The following is an 18,078-nucleotide window of genomic DNA, read 5'->3' on the forward strand; positions in this document are numbered from 1 at the left end:
GAGGACTTTGCTAGGACTTTGGGCAGAGCTGCAGAGGCAAGCCTGATTCGGATTTCCCGGACCCAGCCGTCAGCGGAGGAGTGGGACACGACACTTCCTTTATATTTCAGGGTTTCCTCTTTTATTTTTTAAAGAATTTCCACTCTTATTGTTTTTTCATAAAACTTATGTATACCTCTCTTGGGAGTCTGTTCTTTTTAGCATAGCTAGCGTGGATTCTGAATACTTCATCTATCTCTGCCCTCATCTCATGTGTTGTTATTTGTAATGTTTGAGCCAAGAGGTCTACCATCAATTCAGCTATGTTTTCTTCTTTTCCTTACTCAATATTCTGAAACCTCAAGAAGTGTTCAGCCCTTTCCATTTGCAACTGGATTACTGTTCCTTCGAGTTCTTTATTGGCCTGTGTTAATCTTTGATTCATTTCCTCTGGTTTTTTTCCTGTTGTTCTGACTTTTCTTCAATTATTTTAATTTTTTCTTCATGTTTGGTTAACATTTGTTGAAAAGTCCCCAGTTTTTCATCCATACTTTGCATTTTTCCCTTGATCTCTCTCATTTCAGTTCTCATCCCACCTATCTCAGTCCTTATTTCAGTATGGTTCTTGGTTATGACCTCTTGTAACGATTAGAACAATGTTTGCATATCTTTTTGAATCACATTCATTTTTTCCTATTGAATTAAGCTTTCTATTGATCTTTGACTTGAAGGGCTTGACGTTGCTGATGATGGGGTAGATGATGGAGCAGATGATGGTGCCGATCCATTCCCCCCTAATTTAGATAGGTTTAAATTTGACATTTTGAACTTTATCAATGTATCAGCAACTTTATATAAAGTGCCCCACCGCCCTTCAAATTTCTCCCAGATTCTCCACTCCCTCTTCATGCTTTTTTTGATTTTAACCAGTAATGCTCTTTCCCCCATAACTTTTTCCCTCCCTTTCAATCCTCAACTAATTTCACTATCTTTTAATGTTAGTTTTAACTCTAAATTCCACACAGATTATGTCTAAAATGTCCAAATAGTCTCTTCAAGCTCCCCCTTGACTCACTTATTCTTTTTATAGGAAATGATATTTGTAATCTGCAAGGCCCACAAAAAAGAAGAAAAAAAACCAGTAGTTGCACGTTTCCTCTGTTCAGCAGTTCTAAAAGTCTCCAAGTAGCTTTAAATTAAATCCGCATTTTACTCTTTCCAATGTATTTATAATCCACAAAGAGTCAGATGATTTCAAGGAGAAGTTTCTATATCTTCCCCATCTGTTTCTAAGTATCCAGTGAAAGCAGTTTGCATATGTTAATTCCACAGGGCAACCCCCAATTAGTTTTTTCAGCTCAGTTCAGTTCCAAGGAACCCAAGCCTTTTGTATTGTATCAGACTGTTTAAAATCTTTTCCCTGTGCTTGACCAGTTCCACCAGCAGATAGTGTTCTTACTCTCTTTCTCCACTTTCACCTGAATCCACTCAAACATTCACTTCTGCAAAGCTCTTTTGGATTAAAATATATACTAAGTATCAAAAAGTATCTTAAGTATCCAAAAAACTAGCAAGATGTCCACAAGCAAGCCACCTGGAACTCCAACCCATTATCTATTTTTACCAAATGCTTTCTTCTCCTTTGCTTGGGTCTGTCAGCAATTCATGTATTTAGTCACCGCCATTCCAGAGAGGTAAATAAAGACCACCTCCTCTCTTTTAGAGCCTTCTTGTCAGAAAGATGTTAATTTCTGGGATAAATTCCTCAACAGGAGTTGGAAATTAAGAGTAGCTTACCCAGATCACACATGCTGTTTTCTGCTTGTCGTCTTTATTGCTCTTTCATCGGAGCTGTCAAAGTCTTGGTCTGGCCAGCTTAAGGGCCATCTTTTTCCCGCATCAGGATGAGAGGTTTTCCAGGATCAAACAGTGAGTTTGCAGACTCCCTGTGATCGGTGAAACTTCCCCCTCTGCCTCCGCCACCTCTCCAAGGTGACTTGGGTCCAATTGGACCATATGTTAGGTAGAATACGGCAGCTTAACACAGAGCCCTGTGAAAGCTCGCCATTCTTGCTGTGTCGTCAGCTCCGCACCCCCCTTTATCTCAAAAATTTCTGATTAAAAATAAAATAGTGGCAAAGGGCAGAAACCAGATATATTTACTGTTTATCCCTTAGCTAATACTTACATTCATTTTTATTTGAAATATTATCTTAAATCCTTTTCTTGGACACTTTTCACTAAATGGAGGGCAATTTCATAATTCCTTCATTACTAACCAGAAAATAAATCTTGATTGAGGAATGGTGTTCAATGGAAAGACTCTAAACTTCTAATTCTACTTAATAGAATAACCTTTACCAACTTGGTATATTCCAAATGTCTTGGATTACTATACAAGTCCCATAAGGACTTTCCCATTTGCATTTGTGTTACAAATATGTCGTGCCAACATTGCTCTCTGCCATGTTCCCATGCATGGGAATTTCAGGTATGGAATTCTTAGTAGCACAAGTGTTAAAGTAGTGTCCCCCCTCCCCCAATTCCAATACTGTTTAAAGGGAGAATCAAGGTATATAAAATTTGTAAAGTTTTCTTACTCATTACATTGTAGGGAATTGAGGTGATATGAAATGGGTCACCAGGCAATAGAAGCCAAGTTGGATTTAATGATGGGAACATTAAGTTTCATACTGGCATAGCTTTTGGTTGATTCAATGATAGGCAGAAAACACATCAATTAGCAAATGAACCCTACAATCTAGAGGCAGCATGGCTGATTCAAAAGTGTGAGAATTATACATGCACTGGAAAGACAATAGGCTGGGGAAAGGTATGCTTGAGATTGTCAAAACATAGTGAGTCTTATTTCCAATAGAAATGATAGAATCATAGGGCTGAAAGGAACTTTGGAGGTCTTCAAGTCTAACCCCTTGCTCAGGGCAGGAGTCTTATACTATCCCAGTCAAATGGTTGTCCAATCTGTTTTTGAAAACCTCCAGTGATAGAGCACCCACAATCCCAGGAGGCAAATGATTTCATTCTCACTTTAGAAAATTTCCCCTTGCTTCTGATCTCTCTTTATCAAGCTTCTACCCATTATTTCTTCTCCTGTTACCTGGTGCTTTAGAGAATAAGTCAATCTCCTCTTTTTTGTAACAGCCCTTCAAATACTAGTAGATAGTTATTGTGTCCCTCCTAATTCTTCTCTTTGATAGGTTAGACACACCTAGCTCCCTCAAACATTTGTCATGCAATTTAGTTTCCAGACCCTTTATTATCTTTGGTGTTCTTCTCTTCTGGAAGTTGAGATTTCCAGAATCTCAACTTGTTTTTTATATTTTGGTAATCAGAACTGAATGCAGTATTTTAAGTGTAGTCTCACCAGCACAGAGTAGTCAACAGAGGGATAGCATCAAGACAACAAAAAGTAATAGTGCTTCTTGTTGTCCTGATGCTATTCCTCTATTGATACAGTCTAGAACTATATTGGCTTATTTGGTAGCTGCAGCACACTGATGCACACTTAAGTGGGGTCCACAAGGGCACCTTGATCCCTCTCACAATTACTTCTGTGAGATAAATATGAAAAATGAACAATGAATATAAACAATAAATATGGAGAGATAGGCTTCATGTTTTGTATAGAACTATGGATAGAGTACTTTTGTGCATTCACCAATAATGATAGAAATACAACTTTTTCATGCAGCTCTGCTAACTTTCTCTATCAAAATAATGTTTTTTCCCAAAACTTCATAGTGATAGCATCATAGTTACAGGGTGAGGTTTTAAGCTTTTATTAACACAACTGAGGTTTATTGAGATTCTCATCTCAAACCTGGAAAATAGCCATGAAAAGTGCCTTATATTCCAGAATAAAACCATTGAGGGATGGACAATAATATGAAGTATGACACAATACAATACACAATAATATATAGAGTCAGGTGATAGCAACACAGCAGAAAATAGTATAGATGCTCTTTCAGTTAACTGAAATGGACTAACTGACTAAAAAAAAGCAATTTCTCACAGTTGATAAATTATGATGAAGTTGGTGAGAGTTAAGACAGAAAAATAACCGTATCCACAGTGATCAAGGGAGCATGAAGGAAAAGATGTTAAAAAAAGGTAAGATAAGGAAAGGTAATTTATTATTTCACATTTAACCATATTTGACCACACTTCCAAGTTAGCAGATCTCAGAAGATAACATGACAATAAGATCTATTTCCATTTATATGTTGTTGAGCCTCACATGACTGATCAACCAATTCCATTTCTGTAATCTCCAACTCTACACACTGTGTAGCTGATTCACTTCTGCTGCTTTTGAAATAGAAACATTACAGATTACCAAAAGAAATGTAAATTTCTTGCAGTCTGGATACATAGCTCACCTTCTTTTATCCAGAAATATTAGGAGTCAAGTTTTACTATGCTAAGAGCAAAATAAGCTACTGCTTATGATTCAAAACAAATCATGGAGCTATTCCATCCTATTAATTTCATAATAAGAAAAGATAGAAGAAGCAATGGAAAAACAAGGAGGAATAAAAATATCAGTTGCCAGTTTTACTCACTCCATGAATGACAAAGTGAACAGAATAAAATAACAACTTACTTGGAAGTACCTTAAATTCAAAAGAAGGAATATTTATGGGAGTTTGTTAGAATCAACTGAATTCTCACCACATATAACATTAAATAGGTAATAACTGCAAGAGCATTCATTCCCTTACAAACTTACTGGAGCTTGCTCATTACACAAACTCTGGACAGCATCTGACTCACAATTCTTCCTCTTAGGGCTGTTCTACAGCTAAGCCAACAAATATGCTAATTGTAGAATGTTCTGTTCCAAGTGCCTTCTGCTGCATCTCTGTTAATCCATCATGAAGCAAACAGAACCTAAAATTTGTCATAGGGACTACACATTTAGGGAAGCCTTGCTTAGAAGATGTGATCAACATCAGCATTTCAGAGTAACAGAAAATCACAACTTTTTTTCATTTTACCATTTCTTGCCATTCCATTTTTATACCACTCTGTGCCTAGCATCTTTTTGAATTGAAATTCCAATTATACTGTATTGTAAATTAACCACCACTTCCTTGCTTAAAAGCAATAGGGTTTTTTTTGAATTAATCTATAGAAACTCTGAAATAGTATAAGTCAAGCTGTGTGTTAAATGGGTTTCAATTGTATCGTTTCTTATGAAAGTAGAACGGTAAAAGGAGTTCCATTCAAAAGCCTTAGCTCATTTCTCTCAGGTGGCTTTGGTGCTTCTATTTCTATGCTGATCGTGTTTAAAAGTAGCAAAGCTAGCTTTCTTGTCTAGCTAGTTACCCTTTACCTTTGGCAAGTGTGGGTAAAACAGTTGTCTTCCTTACCCTGGCAATTCCACTGGCTTACTAGCATAAAAATTTTAAGAATGCTAGTTATATTTTACCAGATTTCAGCTTGGTGTAAAAATTTAACCCATCTACTGTGATTTAACAATAATGTTAGGTTGAATCATATTGAAATAATGTACCCAAAGTATGATTGATTTTCCAAAGTTAGTGCTACTATGAGGTAAATGGAATGCCCTCTAGTGCCCATATTGAATAGCAGCCCTATATATCTTCCAGTGCAGTACTATAAAAACTTCATGGAGGAAAAGCAAATATCTTCTGATCAAATCCATCAGGATAGCACCAACTTCCTTCTGCCAGTTCTGATAGATTGTGATAGCACATTGGACAACAGTGAAGAGATCCCCACACTAAAAGCTGCATTACACTAGCTCCAATTGCAGTCAATAGTGAAACATATTTTATCATTTATCCAAATGCTCAGATTTTGCTCCTACTAGGGAGAGATGTCATGTGAGTATATACTGTAAGAGTACAAGACTGGCTGCTTCATTGCAGGAAAAGTCTATGTGGACAGAATCTACAGGACTGACAACATGCATATCCACAAAACAAGGATGCTAGAGAATGGATGGATTGCCTACTTCTGTGCCAGAACTACATGCTATGAAAGAAGATATCTCTCTGTGATCAGATCATAAATAATTCCTTAAGCTCCGCAAAGCCCATCAACAAGAATTCAGAATTCAGGCTCTTTGAATAGTAGCCAAACATATCTACTGAGCAAAATCTTCTCACCATCTACTGGACAATACTAGAGAATGTCTCTTGTAGCAGAAATGCAGCAAACCACTCTGCCAAAGAAAATAGTCTAGGCAACTTAGGTGATCTTACAAATATGCCATTTGATTTCTCTCTCTCTCTCTCTCTCTCTCTCTCTCTCTCTCTCTCTCACACACACACACACACCCACACACACACACCCCACACCACACATATGACATTTACTATAATATGAAAGCGCTTGAAAATGAAATAGAACAATCAGGTAGGGTGAAAAGTAAGACAAATATTTCAGTCAAAATAGCAATCCAGTCAATTTCTGGACTTCTGGATCATATTTTACTCTTATGCTATGCTGCTAAAAAAGAAAATAAGGTACTGTAAAAACTTGGAGAACAATTAAATAATCAATATTTTAAAAAAAGGAAAAGCAAACTCTGGGCAAAATGTCTTTTTTTCTAAATATTGCAATGAAGAAACTAATACATATAGACCTTGACCTGATGAGATAATCTTATTCCAACCTTACTGCATTTCCCTTCTCTTTGCTTGCCTTTTCTATCTTTCATGGTCATTAAAGTGCAAACTGTAAACTACTAAACAATTGTATGTTTAAAATGACATTTATCTCTAAAGATTTACCTTCTGATTTTACAATTTGGTTCAGATGCATTAACACCTAAAACACCTGAATTACTATCAACAGTGAAATGTTTTTATTATTATAGATCTATAGTATTTCATTGAATAACATTAAGATTCATGACAGTTCCTTCAAATAATTTTATATTCTAAGTTGGAAGGACAACATTAGAGGAGACAATAAAGCATATGGTGTATGTTTTCCACCATTGTTGTTTTAGTTTACCACCTAGTATGAGGTTGTTTTATAATGCTGGTTAAAGTATTATGATGTAAATATAGCTTATTGTATACACCAACATTTTGGAATTGATCAATACTGTATGTAAAAAGCAATATTTTTAAAAAGGAAAAGCTCACTGGACATGGAGCATAGCAAAAAATTACTCTTTTACAATGGAAAAATCCATTCTGGATTTACAGTTTTAGATTGATGACATGTGTTCTCGGTCTGCTTATGAATTGTTTTTTTAATGATGCAATAGAAAGACTGATCAATAAATTTTCACATGGTCATGTAATATTTTATTTAAAAATTGGAATAGAATATGTGTAAAAAAAATTATTGGGTCTTTTTCTTTTAAATACTAAAGCAATATTCTTTTTTAAAAAAATACCATATACTTTGATAATTATGAATAAAAAGCTGTTAGACCAGCCTTCCCCAATTTGGTACTTTTAGTCAATATGTTTGTAGGCCTTCCTGGGCAATACATGTTCAGGGCATGAGACTGGCGACAATTGTGTGAGATAATGCTTTCAGTTTCTATTCTAAATTGGTCCAAGCTTCTCAAAATTATTTCTATAGAGGAAAAAAAATGGTGCTAATTTGTCCTCTAGAATTAGTCACTTATGGAGCAATTACAGATTCAGTTAATGTCCAAGATATACCTTCAGAACCAGCAGTATAATTTATACACAGCATTTTCCATCTCTAGCGTTTGTATTCACCATAGTGTCCTTGCATATTTTCCTTTTTGGCTTTCATTGTTAGGCAAAATGAATAAGGAACTACGGCCAGGTTATATAGCTTTAATGAACTTGTGGTAATGCAGAGAAAATAATAGGTTTGCTGAAACTGCTACCTATTTAATTTTTTAATGCCTGTCATGGTATTCTGTATACTATACTTTCTTATTACCAGATATTTCCAATAAATATCTCTATTTATTGGAAAACTTTACACTAAATCTTCTATACCGAAAGTATAATGCCCAGTTTTAACACACACCCTGTAATCTAATGAAAGAAGTTAACTATCAAATGAAAACTTCCTAACTGCTTTAGTGGGATCTAGAATAACCTGAATTTTGTAATAAATATTAACTACTCTATTTACTGAAAGGGTGCAGTGGCTCAGGGCAATGGCTCAGTTGGCAACTTGTGTTCAACACCAAAGTACTGCACAACAGGGTGAGTTCCTGTTCCTGCCCCAGCTCCTGCCACCTAGCACTTCAAAAGCACGCAAATGTGAGTAGACAAATAGGCACCGCTTCAATGGGAAGGTAACAGCATTTTGTGTGCCTTTGGCATATAGTCATGCTGGCCATATCACCACAAAAAATGTCTTGGCCAACTCTGCCTCCCCCAGTCAAGAAACAGAGATAAGCACCACTCCCTTGAATCAAACATAACTGGACAGGAAAAGCTTTACCTTTATTGTATTTACTAGCTAGTAGTTAAGGTCAATGAGGTTGATGGTGCTGACTGGAATCTTTTTTTGTTAATTCACTGATATACCAAGAGCAGACTACATTGATTTCTCACACTATTTTCTTGATGATTATTACAATGAAGACAATTACAACCATTGTTGTTATTAGCTTGATGATGGAGAAATGTGAGAAAATTGTGAGAAAACAAACATACCCTAAATGTAACATTCATAAATACAAGTTGGTTCTATATTTGATAAACTATTTCCACCGATCTGAAAAGAAAGTAGCAGAACTCTCTCTATAAATAGATTGACTCCTAGTTTTCACTCTGGATATCTATCTCATGAATTTTTGGCACTGTAATCACAGAAAGCAGTATCACAACGTATTTACTGAACAGAATATAGGAACTTATTGTGACAGCCAGGTTGCCTCAAACATTTGCAGAGTCAACTGTTTTGCTAACAGTCTGTCAGGAAAAAGTTCCACATGCAAGAACTATCCCAAGCCAAATGGGAGGGGGATACAAAGCTGAGTATTCATGCTCTATATGACTTAAGCTGGCATTGGAAGAGGGAACGTGATGAGGAAAAACAAGTCATACAAATGTTGAAAATTATAAACAATCCATCATGCATCAAACTTCAACAAGAAACTCTTCCAGTTGAAGGAGAAGCAGCTATGCTTGTTAAAAAAATATCAGAAAAAGAAAGCAAGCACTATAGCCCTAGAGAGCTAACCTAAGAAACTTACGTGAAGGCAAATGCCACCAATGCTCCACTGACCACAATGAAATCCAAGATGTTCCACAGATCCCGAAAATAAGAGCCCCGATGAAGGATCAGTCCTAAGTCAATCATCTGCAAAAACCAGACAAAGTAAAGAAATGCAGGTTTCCAAATCAGTACATATGATTAACTGCAGCCCTGAAATGTTCATTCTGAACATTAATCTAACAGGACCCACTTTGCAAAAGAGGAGGAAAAGGGTCTAAAAATGAACTTTCTTGCAAGAAAATAAAAATAGTAAAGATAAATTACAATACATATGCACAGGGCAAATAATAACAAAATCTAGTTCAGAGATCAAAGTTTGACTTAAAGGATTTTTGAATACATAAATTGGTATACTTGAGAATTGGTATGCTAGAATATAAGAGTTTAATTACTATTGTTGTTTTCCTGGATACTTAATGTTCACAGTCATCATATTATTTTATGATAATAAAGTCAGCATGTATTTTATGATGTTGGTGCTTCAAAATGGCATTTGAAGAGAAATGAATCTGTCTAGGATTTATGATTACTTCTCTTAAACTCTGTCACATAGGAGCTATATCCCACATTACAACCAGAATCAGTATCACGCTATGAAAATATTCTTGAAGACCTGTGTTCATTTTTGTGCTGCTATAATAATCACTATAATAATCTGGAAAATATCCTTTAAATTCAGAGCTCTTTCAAAGACTATTGTACAGTATTTCATGATATATTGACTCTCCCATTCTTATTATGTTGGAAATGTTCTGTCACATGATAATAATTTAACATGCACTGGAAAAAAATCAAGAAAGTTTACTAACCTTAACAACCATTTCAAAGGTGAAGACACCTGTGAAGACATAATCAAAGTAACGAAGAACCTATAGGAAGGAGAGAAAATAATAAAAATATACAGTTCAAGACTTGCTAACTCCTTTGAAATAAATGAGCCTAACGGATCTTGCAATCAAACCAGTGTGAAGTGAGCAAGTCTTGAGGAGGCATTTGAAAGTTTCAGGCAGCAAACGAAAGACCCCCACACATAATCAGAATCTCTGAAACAACAAATCAGTTTAGCTGTACTTTGGCCAGGAAAATTCATTTCCTTGTACAACATGAACTAACCTCTGCAATCATGGTGGAAAATATGAAGATGGTGAATGGGGAAAAAGGGTTTTAAAATAAGAACTTTCCCACATGGCTTCTAGCTACAAATACATGTAAACAGCCCACTTACACCATTGAGGGGCATTTAGCCGCCATCCTCAGCTTTCCCTTCTTGAGTTGGCTAGCGTATTCTTCAGCTGGAGGGAATACTAAAAATATTTTTTGTAAAGACGATTGTATTTGGGGAGCAGCAAAGCCCCTCCTCAGTATCAGTGCAGAGGAATTAGGTGTGAGTGTGGCAAAGGGTAACAGTGCCAGGCTATCTGGCAGAAGGGGAGAAACTGCACAAGGTGAGAACTAGTCTTCCCAGAGGAAACACTGCAAATTGTTTTCATGGTATTCTCCTAGGAGTAGGAGTCAAGCTGATAGTTGTTAGTCTCACAATATTATGGAGACATAGGGAGGAGGAGTGACCTGAGATAACTGCCATTTCCACATGTGGAAAGGTTCTTAGGTTTAATCAGAGTCTGGACTGAGAATGTTGAGAGGGACCACCTTTAAAGAAAAAAAGAATAATTCTGTATTGATAAAAATAAATAAACTAGTAAATAATAATAAAAACTAAGAAAAGAACCTCTCCTTATAAATTGGTAATACCTACATTGTAAGAAACAACATTGTTTTTTCTGTAAGAAACCAGACAAATTAACTGAATTTTTATTAGTCACATGGGGCAACATATTACATTGAAAACAAATTTCCCTTGTTTAATTGAAGAGCATGTGTATATGTATGTGTGTGTGTGTGCACATGTATACATATGAGTATACACACACCTCTTTCTAAAAGTTAACAGTTGTCCTACATTAATATAGCGTTTTGAATTAAATTTCAATTAAAGTGAATTAAAGTTATGTTGTAATGAAAAGTGCTAATCCCATCATACATACTAAAAAAAAGGATAAGCAGCACATTATTGATGTATGTCTTTAAAGCCCATCGACCTGTACACTCACACAGAGAGGGACTTCTCAGGGTGCCGTCTGCCAAGCAATGTCGGCTGGCGGCCCCCAGGGGTAGATCCTTCTCTGTGGGGGCTCCTACCCTCTGGAACGAGCTTCCCCCGGGCTTACGCCAAATACCTGACCTTCGGACCTTCCGCCGCGAATTAAAAACACATTTATTTATTCGGCTTAATAAATGGCTTAAATTTTATTGGTTTTAAATTTTTTATTAATTTTTAGTGGGTTTTAGTTTTTATGTTCCAAAGTTTTAGGCCAATTATGTAATAAATTTTTTAATTCGTATTTTAATTGTATACTACATTGTCTGTTTTACCTTGGCTGTACACCGCCCTGAGTCCTTCGGGAGAAGGGCGGTATAAAAATTGAATAAATAATAATAATAATTTAAAAAAAAGCCTGTGCTTTTCCTTGTGAAAGTATTAAATTTTATACTATAGTTTGATTCAACAACTGTTTTTCCTTACATTAGTGCTGAATTTTACACTGTATGTTGATTTAACATTTCAGGAGCCATGGTGGTGCTATAGTTACAATGTAGTATTGCAAGCTAACTCTTTCCACAACCAGGACATCCATACTGACTGGCTCAAAGCTGTCTCAGCCTTCCATCCTTCCGAGGTCAATAAAATGAGGACCCAGACTGTTACAATATGTTGACATGTAAACTGCTCAGAGAGTTCTATAAAGCACAATGGAGAGCTATATAAATCTAAGTGCTATTGCTGTTGCTATCTCTTCAATTATAGCAGAGAATTATTATTTCTAAGTAGGACACTACATCTATTACTATCCCTTGATTTTTGAAGTTCCTAGGAAAAAGATGAATCTGGGGCGGGGGGAAGCAAAGTGATATGATAGGTTCTATCATATCGCAAGATCTAAAATGGACAGCTAACATCAAAAACATCATCAAAAAAGGACAACAAAGAATGTTCTTTCTGCGCCAACTCAGTAAGCTCAAACTGCCCAAGGAGCTGCTGATTCAGTTCTACAGAGGAATTATTGAGTCTGTCATTTGCACCTCTATAACTGTCTGGTTCGGTTCTGCAACCCAACAAGAAAGACACAGACTTCAGAGGATAATTAGAACTGCAGAAAAAATAATTGCTACCAACCTGCCTTCCATTGAGGACCTGTATACTGCACGAATCAAGAAGAGGGCCGTGAAAATATTTACAGACCCCTCGCATCCAGGACATAAACTGTTTCAACTCCTACCCTCAAAACGACGCTATAGAGCACTGCACACCAGAACAACTAGACACAAGAACAGTTTTTTCCCGAAGGCCATCACTCTGCTAAACAAATAATTCCCTCAACACTGTCAAACTATTTACTAAATCTGCACTACTATTAATCTTCTCATCGTTCCCATCACCAATCTCTTTCCACTTATGACTGTATGACTGTAACTTTGTTGCTGGCAATCCTTATGATTTATATTGATATATTGACCATCATTTGTGTTGTAAATGTAGTACCTTGATGAAAGTATCTTTTCTTTTATGCACACTGAGAGCATATGCACCAAGACAAATTCCTTGTGCGTCCAATCACACTTGGCCAATAAAAAAATTCTATTCTATTCTATTCTATCTGTACATATGAAACTGCTTTTAAATAGATCAACATTTATTGAGAAGGTCTGCAAAACAACAGAATAAAGCATATAAAATAAAGCATATCAAAAACATTTCAATATCAAATAAAATAAGGGCACGATAATCTTTAGCCTGAAGTTAATACTAACATGAACAGGCTGCTCCCGCAACAAACAGCATCTATCCTTTTGCATAACTGAAAGTTAATCTGCTGTTTAGTATAACTAAAATCTCTTGCAGTCATTTTTAAATTCACTCTGAATCTTGAACTGAGGCCTGATACTATTTCTTAAGGTTACAAGAATGTTTATGCAACACTGATAATTTATTATATACCCACACACCTGCAAAGAGTGAAAGGAGAGACTTGAAAAAGAGAGATAACTAGAGGCAGGAATATTTCTTTTCCCCTATGGAAGGGAGCAGCAATGATCAGCAACAATTGGGGTATTTTAAATATGAGAAGGAAACAGGAATTGTATGACATTGGCAGGAAAAGGTCTGCAAGCGTTTAGAAATCTCACCGGAACCAGTTCCAAAGGAGACGCATCAGGCTGAGCTACAGATAAGTGAACAGCTCAACCAATCAAAATCTGAACATCCAAAATTGGCAATGAATGTAAGATTATAATCCTTATTCTCCAATATTTTTAAAAACATATTTTCAAAATTAAATTCTTTTACGTTATTTAAAATATCAACGGTACAAATTTGTTTACGGAAATGTTTTCATTCAACCCATGACTAAGTGCCATATTATACTGGGTACGTAACGAGTAAGCTAGACTATTATTTAAATTGCAAGCTTAAGGACTATTAAGCAAGAAAGCTTGGACATACAGATATCCATTTGGTAGCAGTGGCAAAAAGGGCTGGGTTAGCTGTTTTGTTTACTTGTTCTCTCTGTCAAAATCACAACCACTTTTCTGCTTTGGATGTGCAACTATACTATACCATTGCCCCTTTCTGTCACCCAGAACCTTCTAATCTAGAGAGGGCTTAACTTTCCTAGGAGATGAATAATCTCCACTGTGTAATAATGTCACTGCTGCTTAGACTCCATCTGGTTACCCTTGTTTTTAGTTGGCGTATGGTTCCTGGATGTTTGAGTTGCTTTTTCCACTTGCCAACCTAAAGATTTCTTATTGCTGCCTAATGCAGAAAGTCTGCTTCCTGCCCATCCCCCTACTGAGATGCTGTGCTAATTATTTCATTACTGTTTCCTTAGGGATATCTCACAAGACCTGTTCAGAAGTTCTTGAAAAAGAAAGTGCAGTGTAAGATGCTCAGAAGCCAGCCTCTGATTTATTGCTTTCTCTCCCTTTCCATCTATTGTCTCCTCTTTAGTCTATTTAAATAAAAGCACGACTTTTGAGCAAACGAAATAAGAAAAGAATTCAAGCTTTTACAGAATACATTCTAACAAGTATAGAATTAAACAATTTCACCTAATTTGCATTCAAGGAATACTCTCAAAAAGCTAGATATACATTGAGCATTTAAATATATATACTTCGTATGAAGTAAGTCTTATTAAATCCACGAGAAAGAACCAAAAGGACCCACTGTAAAATGAAACATCATTTAATTCAAAAGGACTTGAGAAAATTGTATTTTAACACTGATATAAATTACACTGGCAAGTTATTCTATCAATTTTACTTTACTAGAAATTTGCACAGATATAGATAGAAAAGAACATGTGATATGATTTTCAGTTATAGTTGTAATTAACTCATTTGAACCCTATCTCTGAGTGATCAAGAATTACCTTGCACAGTGAAGTTATTACAAAGCCAAAATAATAATCTCGGATCTGTGTAGAAGACACCAGAATCCAAGTCAATTGGTCACAAGCATTTGATCTTAATAAGCTCCTACGTGATCATGATTCTTATCTGCAAGGAGCTTGGTTGCATATTATGTGATAAACATGACTTCACAAACAAAGTATTGCTATATCATGCAGAAATGAAATTGATTCCCACCTCCCCAAAGGAATAAAGAAACTAAGAAATTAAAAGTCCCCTCTCTCACCACAACATCTTGTTTGCTTCTTTGGTAAAACTCCTATGCAAGAAGGTATCTTATTGGGATACTGTCCGACTTCACTCTGGGTCAGTATCAGCAAACATAAATTTGAAATAAACTGCTGATGGTCCATCAGTATTGAGGAAAGACTAAACAAATATATTTAATTCCTTAAGTAGATTTAGTTTGGGTGGAGACTGCACCTTGCTGAAAATATTTAAAAATATACTTTGCTCCCTCTCACATGCTGCACATTTTAGGGCTATTAATACTCTATTACTTTTAGTATTCCATGATTCATTTTCATGGCTGCAATTTATGTATGCTGCACCAATAGAGACAAAGGAGGACTTACATTGTTACGAGGAGCACTTGGCTGTACAGGATCTTCAGCAGCCAATGCAATGCTGCTCATGGCAATCACCATCAGAATGCAGATCTCAAAGTAGCGCAGATTGACAATGTAATGACAGAGGCGCCGAAAACTAGCACAAATAGGCAAAGATGCGTTAGGGAGCATCATGTGTGAAGCAGACATGTAGCTTTCTCTCACTGTGTCAGATAAAAAGACTGGGGCCATCAACACCATACACTAAATTTGGAAAGCAATCAGGATAGCAGATGTTTGCTAGTTACTATCTCATAAAATAAACCGCTGCATGTTTTTGAAACCAATTTTAGATTATCCACATAAACTGAGTCACATTCTCAATACAAGCTAACAAGCTTGAACCTAATTCACATTTTGACAATCTAATCTATATCAGAATTATTTTTTAACAATCAAATCACACACAGAGCCTGTTGAATCAAGTATTCCACATAGACAATTTTAATCAAATGGTGTCAGGGTTGAACAACCCCCTTCTCTGAGATTCTTCAGTTCTGAGATAACTTGCCTGTTGGTGAATGATAACTACAGGGACAATATATTCTTTTATTATAAAAGACAATATTTTATTTCAGAAAGTTGTCTTTCAGTTTTATTTCATTTTTAATTTCCTTGGATTTTCTTTCGTAAAACAAAGTTCTAAACATAATTATTTTTTTTTATCTTTATGAACCTCTTTCAGGTTTGTCTCCTTTTGAGATCTGTCCTTTATTTTTTCCCAGAAAATATAACCATAATCAAAATTAAGTTACAATAAACCAGTTTTTCCTTTCTCCACTAGCCCTCTTGGGAATGAGGTGGGTGGATGGGTATTGAAGGGGAAATCCTCATCCCACCCTGGGTCTGGCTAAATAAAATCAAAACACAAATTTTGGGAGTCAATAACTCAGCCATGCTAAGGCAGGTGATAGAAGGCAAAAAGTTAAATTTCAGGATTGAAACAAAAAATAAACTTGATTAACTATCCCCAAAGAAAATAAGTTTATATACATTCAATTTAAATGTAAAAATCCCTAATATAATTCTAACTATAACAAAGTATCTTTCTACCTGGTCTGAGGTGACTCCCTCATCCAGGACCTCTGTCAACACCCACACACAAAAGAACCCCAAATGCTTCACCTGGAACCTTGACAGAACCCCTTTCTTTTCTTTCATTGGCCCTCAGGAGTCAGGTGACTATCTCTAGGCACTCTCTGGGCATAAAGCTGGCTCAAACTAGTAACTTACGGATTAGTGGTTGAGAGGATGAACATAGAACTGTATGGTGGCATAGGCTTGGGCCCATCTTCACCTCCCTCATCATCATCTTCCTCTTTTTTCTCTTCCTCTTTCTTTGGCAGAGGCTCTGGATTGGCATTCTTATTGACTGGTAACAAAACCAAAAAGAACAGATAAAGTACAACAGAGAGCTGTGGATGTGCAAATAAAAAACAATGTAGAAATCACCTTATATACTCAAAACATCCATTCAAACATGTTATCAAGGAAATAAAGGGGTAGTGCCTCCTATCATTCAATCAAACATACAAAGACATCTTTACTAGTACCTGAAGTTATAGTATTATTAATAGATATTCACTGTGCTTTTAATACACTGCCTCTCTTATACCCACACTGAATTGTTTCCATATGCTCTCTTAATTCACAGGATCAAATGCACACGAGTCTAACTTTTCTGCCTGATGTCCATGTCACCTGGTTTTAAGTCTACTGATCAAGTACACTTAGTGCTCACCTTGCATTATAGCATTATTGATTGGAGGTGGGAAGGCAGGTGGAATCTCCACTGCTGTGTATTCTGATTTCTTGGCAGTTTTGGGTGGATTGTTTTGGGTTGTGGGATTAGTGACAATAAGGCTGTTCTCTGGATTTTTAGGAGCTCCAGGACTGGCTGGATTGGCAGGGTTACTGGGGGTTTGGCGACTGGTAGAATTCTGAGAGTTGAGAAATGGTTGGTCCAAAGGAACAGGTTGATTTTGGGATATGCAGTGTGGTGTGGAATTTGAGTGGTTTCCTCCTTTGATAGGATCATTCTGAGAATGACTGATGAGATGTGGGTTTGAGGTTTCATTGGTTGCCAATTTATTATTCTTCATGTTGTCAATATCCTCAGATACTGGAGGTTCTAAACGTCCCATATCTTGCTGAATTGGCCTTGTGGTAGATAGGTTTGGTCCTGGTGGATGACCAGCTCCTTGGTTTTCTCTGTAGCATATTAAAAAAAAGTAAAAAGTTAGCAACATATTATTTCTTAAATAGAATAGAATAGAATAGAATAGAATTTTATTGGCCAAGTGTGATTGGACACACAAGGAATTTGTCTTGGTGCATGTCATAGGTTAAATGTCATAGAAATACAACTAATGGTAGCATAGAATATTTAAAACCATCAGGTTGCTGTTAGTCTCACCACACTCCAAACCAATACCTGGAAGAAACATTACACGAACACTTTCTATTGCTAAACCTACATTTTAGGACCTAGATTGTTGGGGACAAAATGCAAATAATGCTCCTACATTGTAACCACCCAAAGAGTGCTGTAAAGCACTATGGGGTAGGTAATAAGCCTAAATGTTATTGCTATTTTCTTCATCCATGGTCCATTTCCCAGTCCCACTTAAACATTTTGAACAGCCATTATCCATAAAATGAACTCTTATTAGCAAAAGGTGTCTCCCCCCTTTATATATTCATGGGAATCCCTCATGCATGTGGAAATACCGGCTGTACA

At 36.2% G+C, this 18,078-nt stretch overlaps 1 protein-coding gene across 1 annotated transcript in view; it reads right to left on the reverse strand.

Moving 5' to 3' along the window:
* Positions 1–18,078, reverse strand: part of CACNA1A (calcium voltage-gated channel subunit alpha1 A) — a 151,158-nt gene that overhangs the window by 114,564 nt on the left and 18,516 nt on the right. Inside the window, exons 10-14 of the mRNA XM_058168527.1 lie at positions 17,080–17,549; positions 16,572–16,710; positions 15,306–15,435; positions 10,008–10,067; positions 9,176–9,282 (exon numbers count right to left, since the gene is read on the reverse strand). Coding sequence (XP_058024510.1) covers positions 9,176–9,282; positions 10,008–10,067; positions 15,306–15,435; positions 16,572–16,710; positions 17,080–17,549 — 906 coding nt within the window. The remainder of the gene's footprint in view (positions 1–9,175; positions 9,283–10,007; positions 10,068–15,305; positions 15,436–16,571; positions 16,711–17,079; positions 17,550–18,078) is intronic.

The sequence above is a fragment of the Ahaetulla prasina genome, chromosome 2, assembly GCF_028640845.1.
Source record: "Ahaetulla prasina isolate Xishuangbanna chromosome 2, ASM2864084v1, whole genome shotgun sequence".
Classification (NCBI taxonomy): Eukaryota; Metazoa; Chordata; class Lepidosauria; order Squamata; family Colubridae; genus Ahaetulla; species Ahaetulla prasina.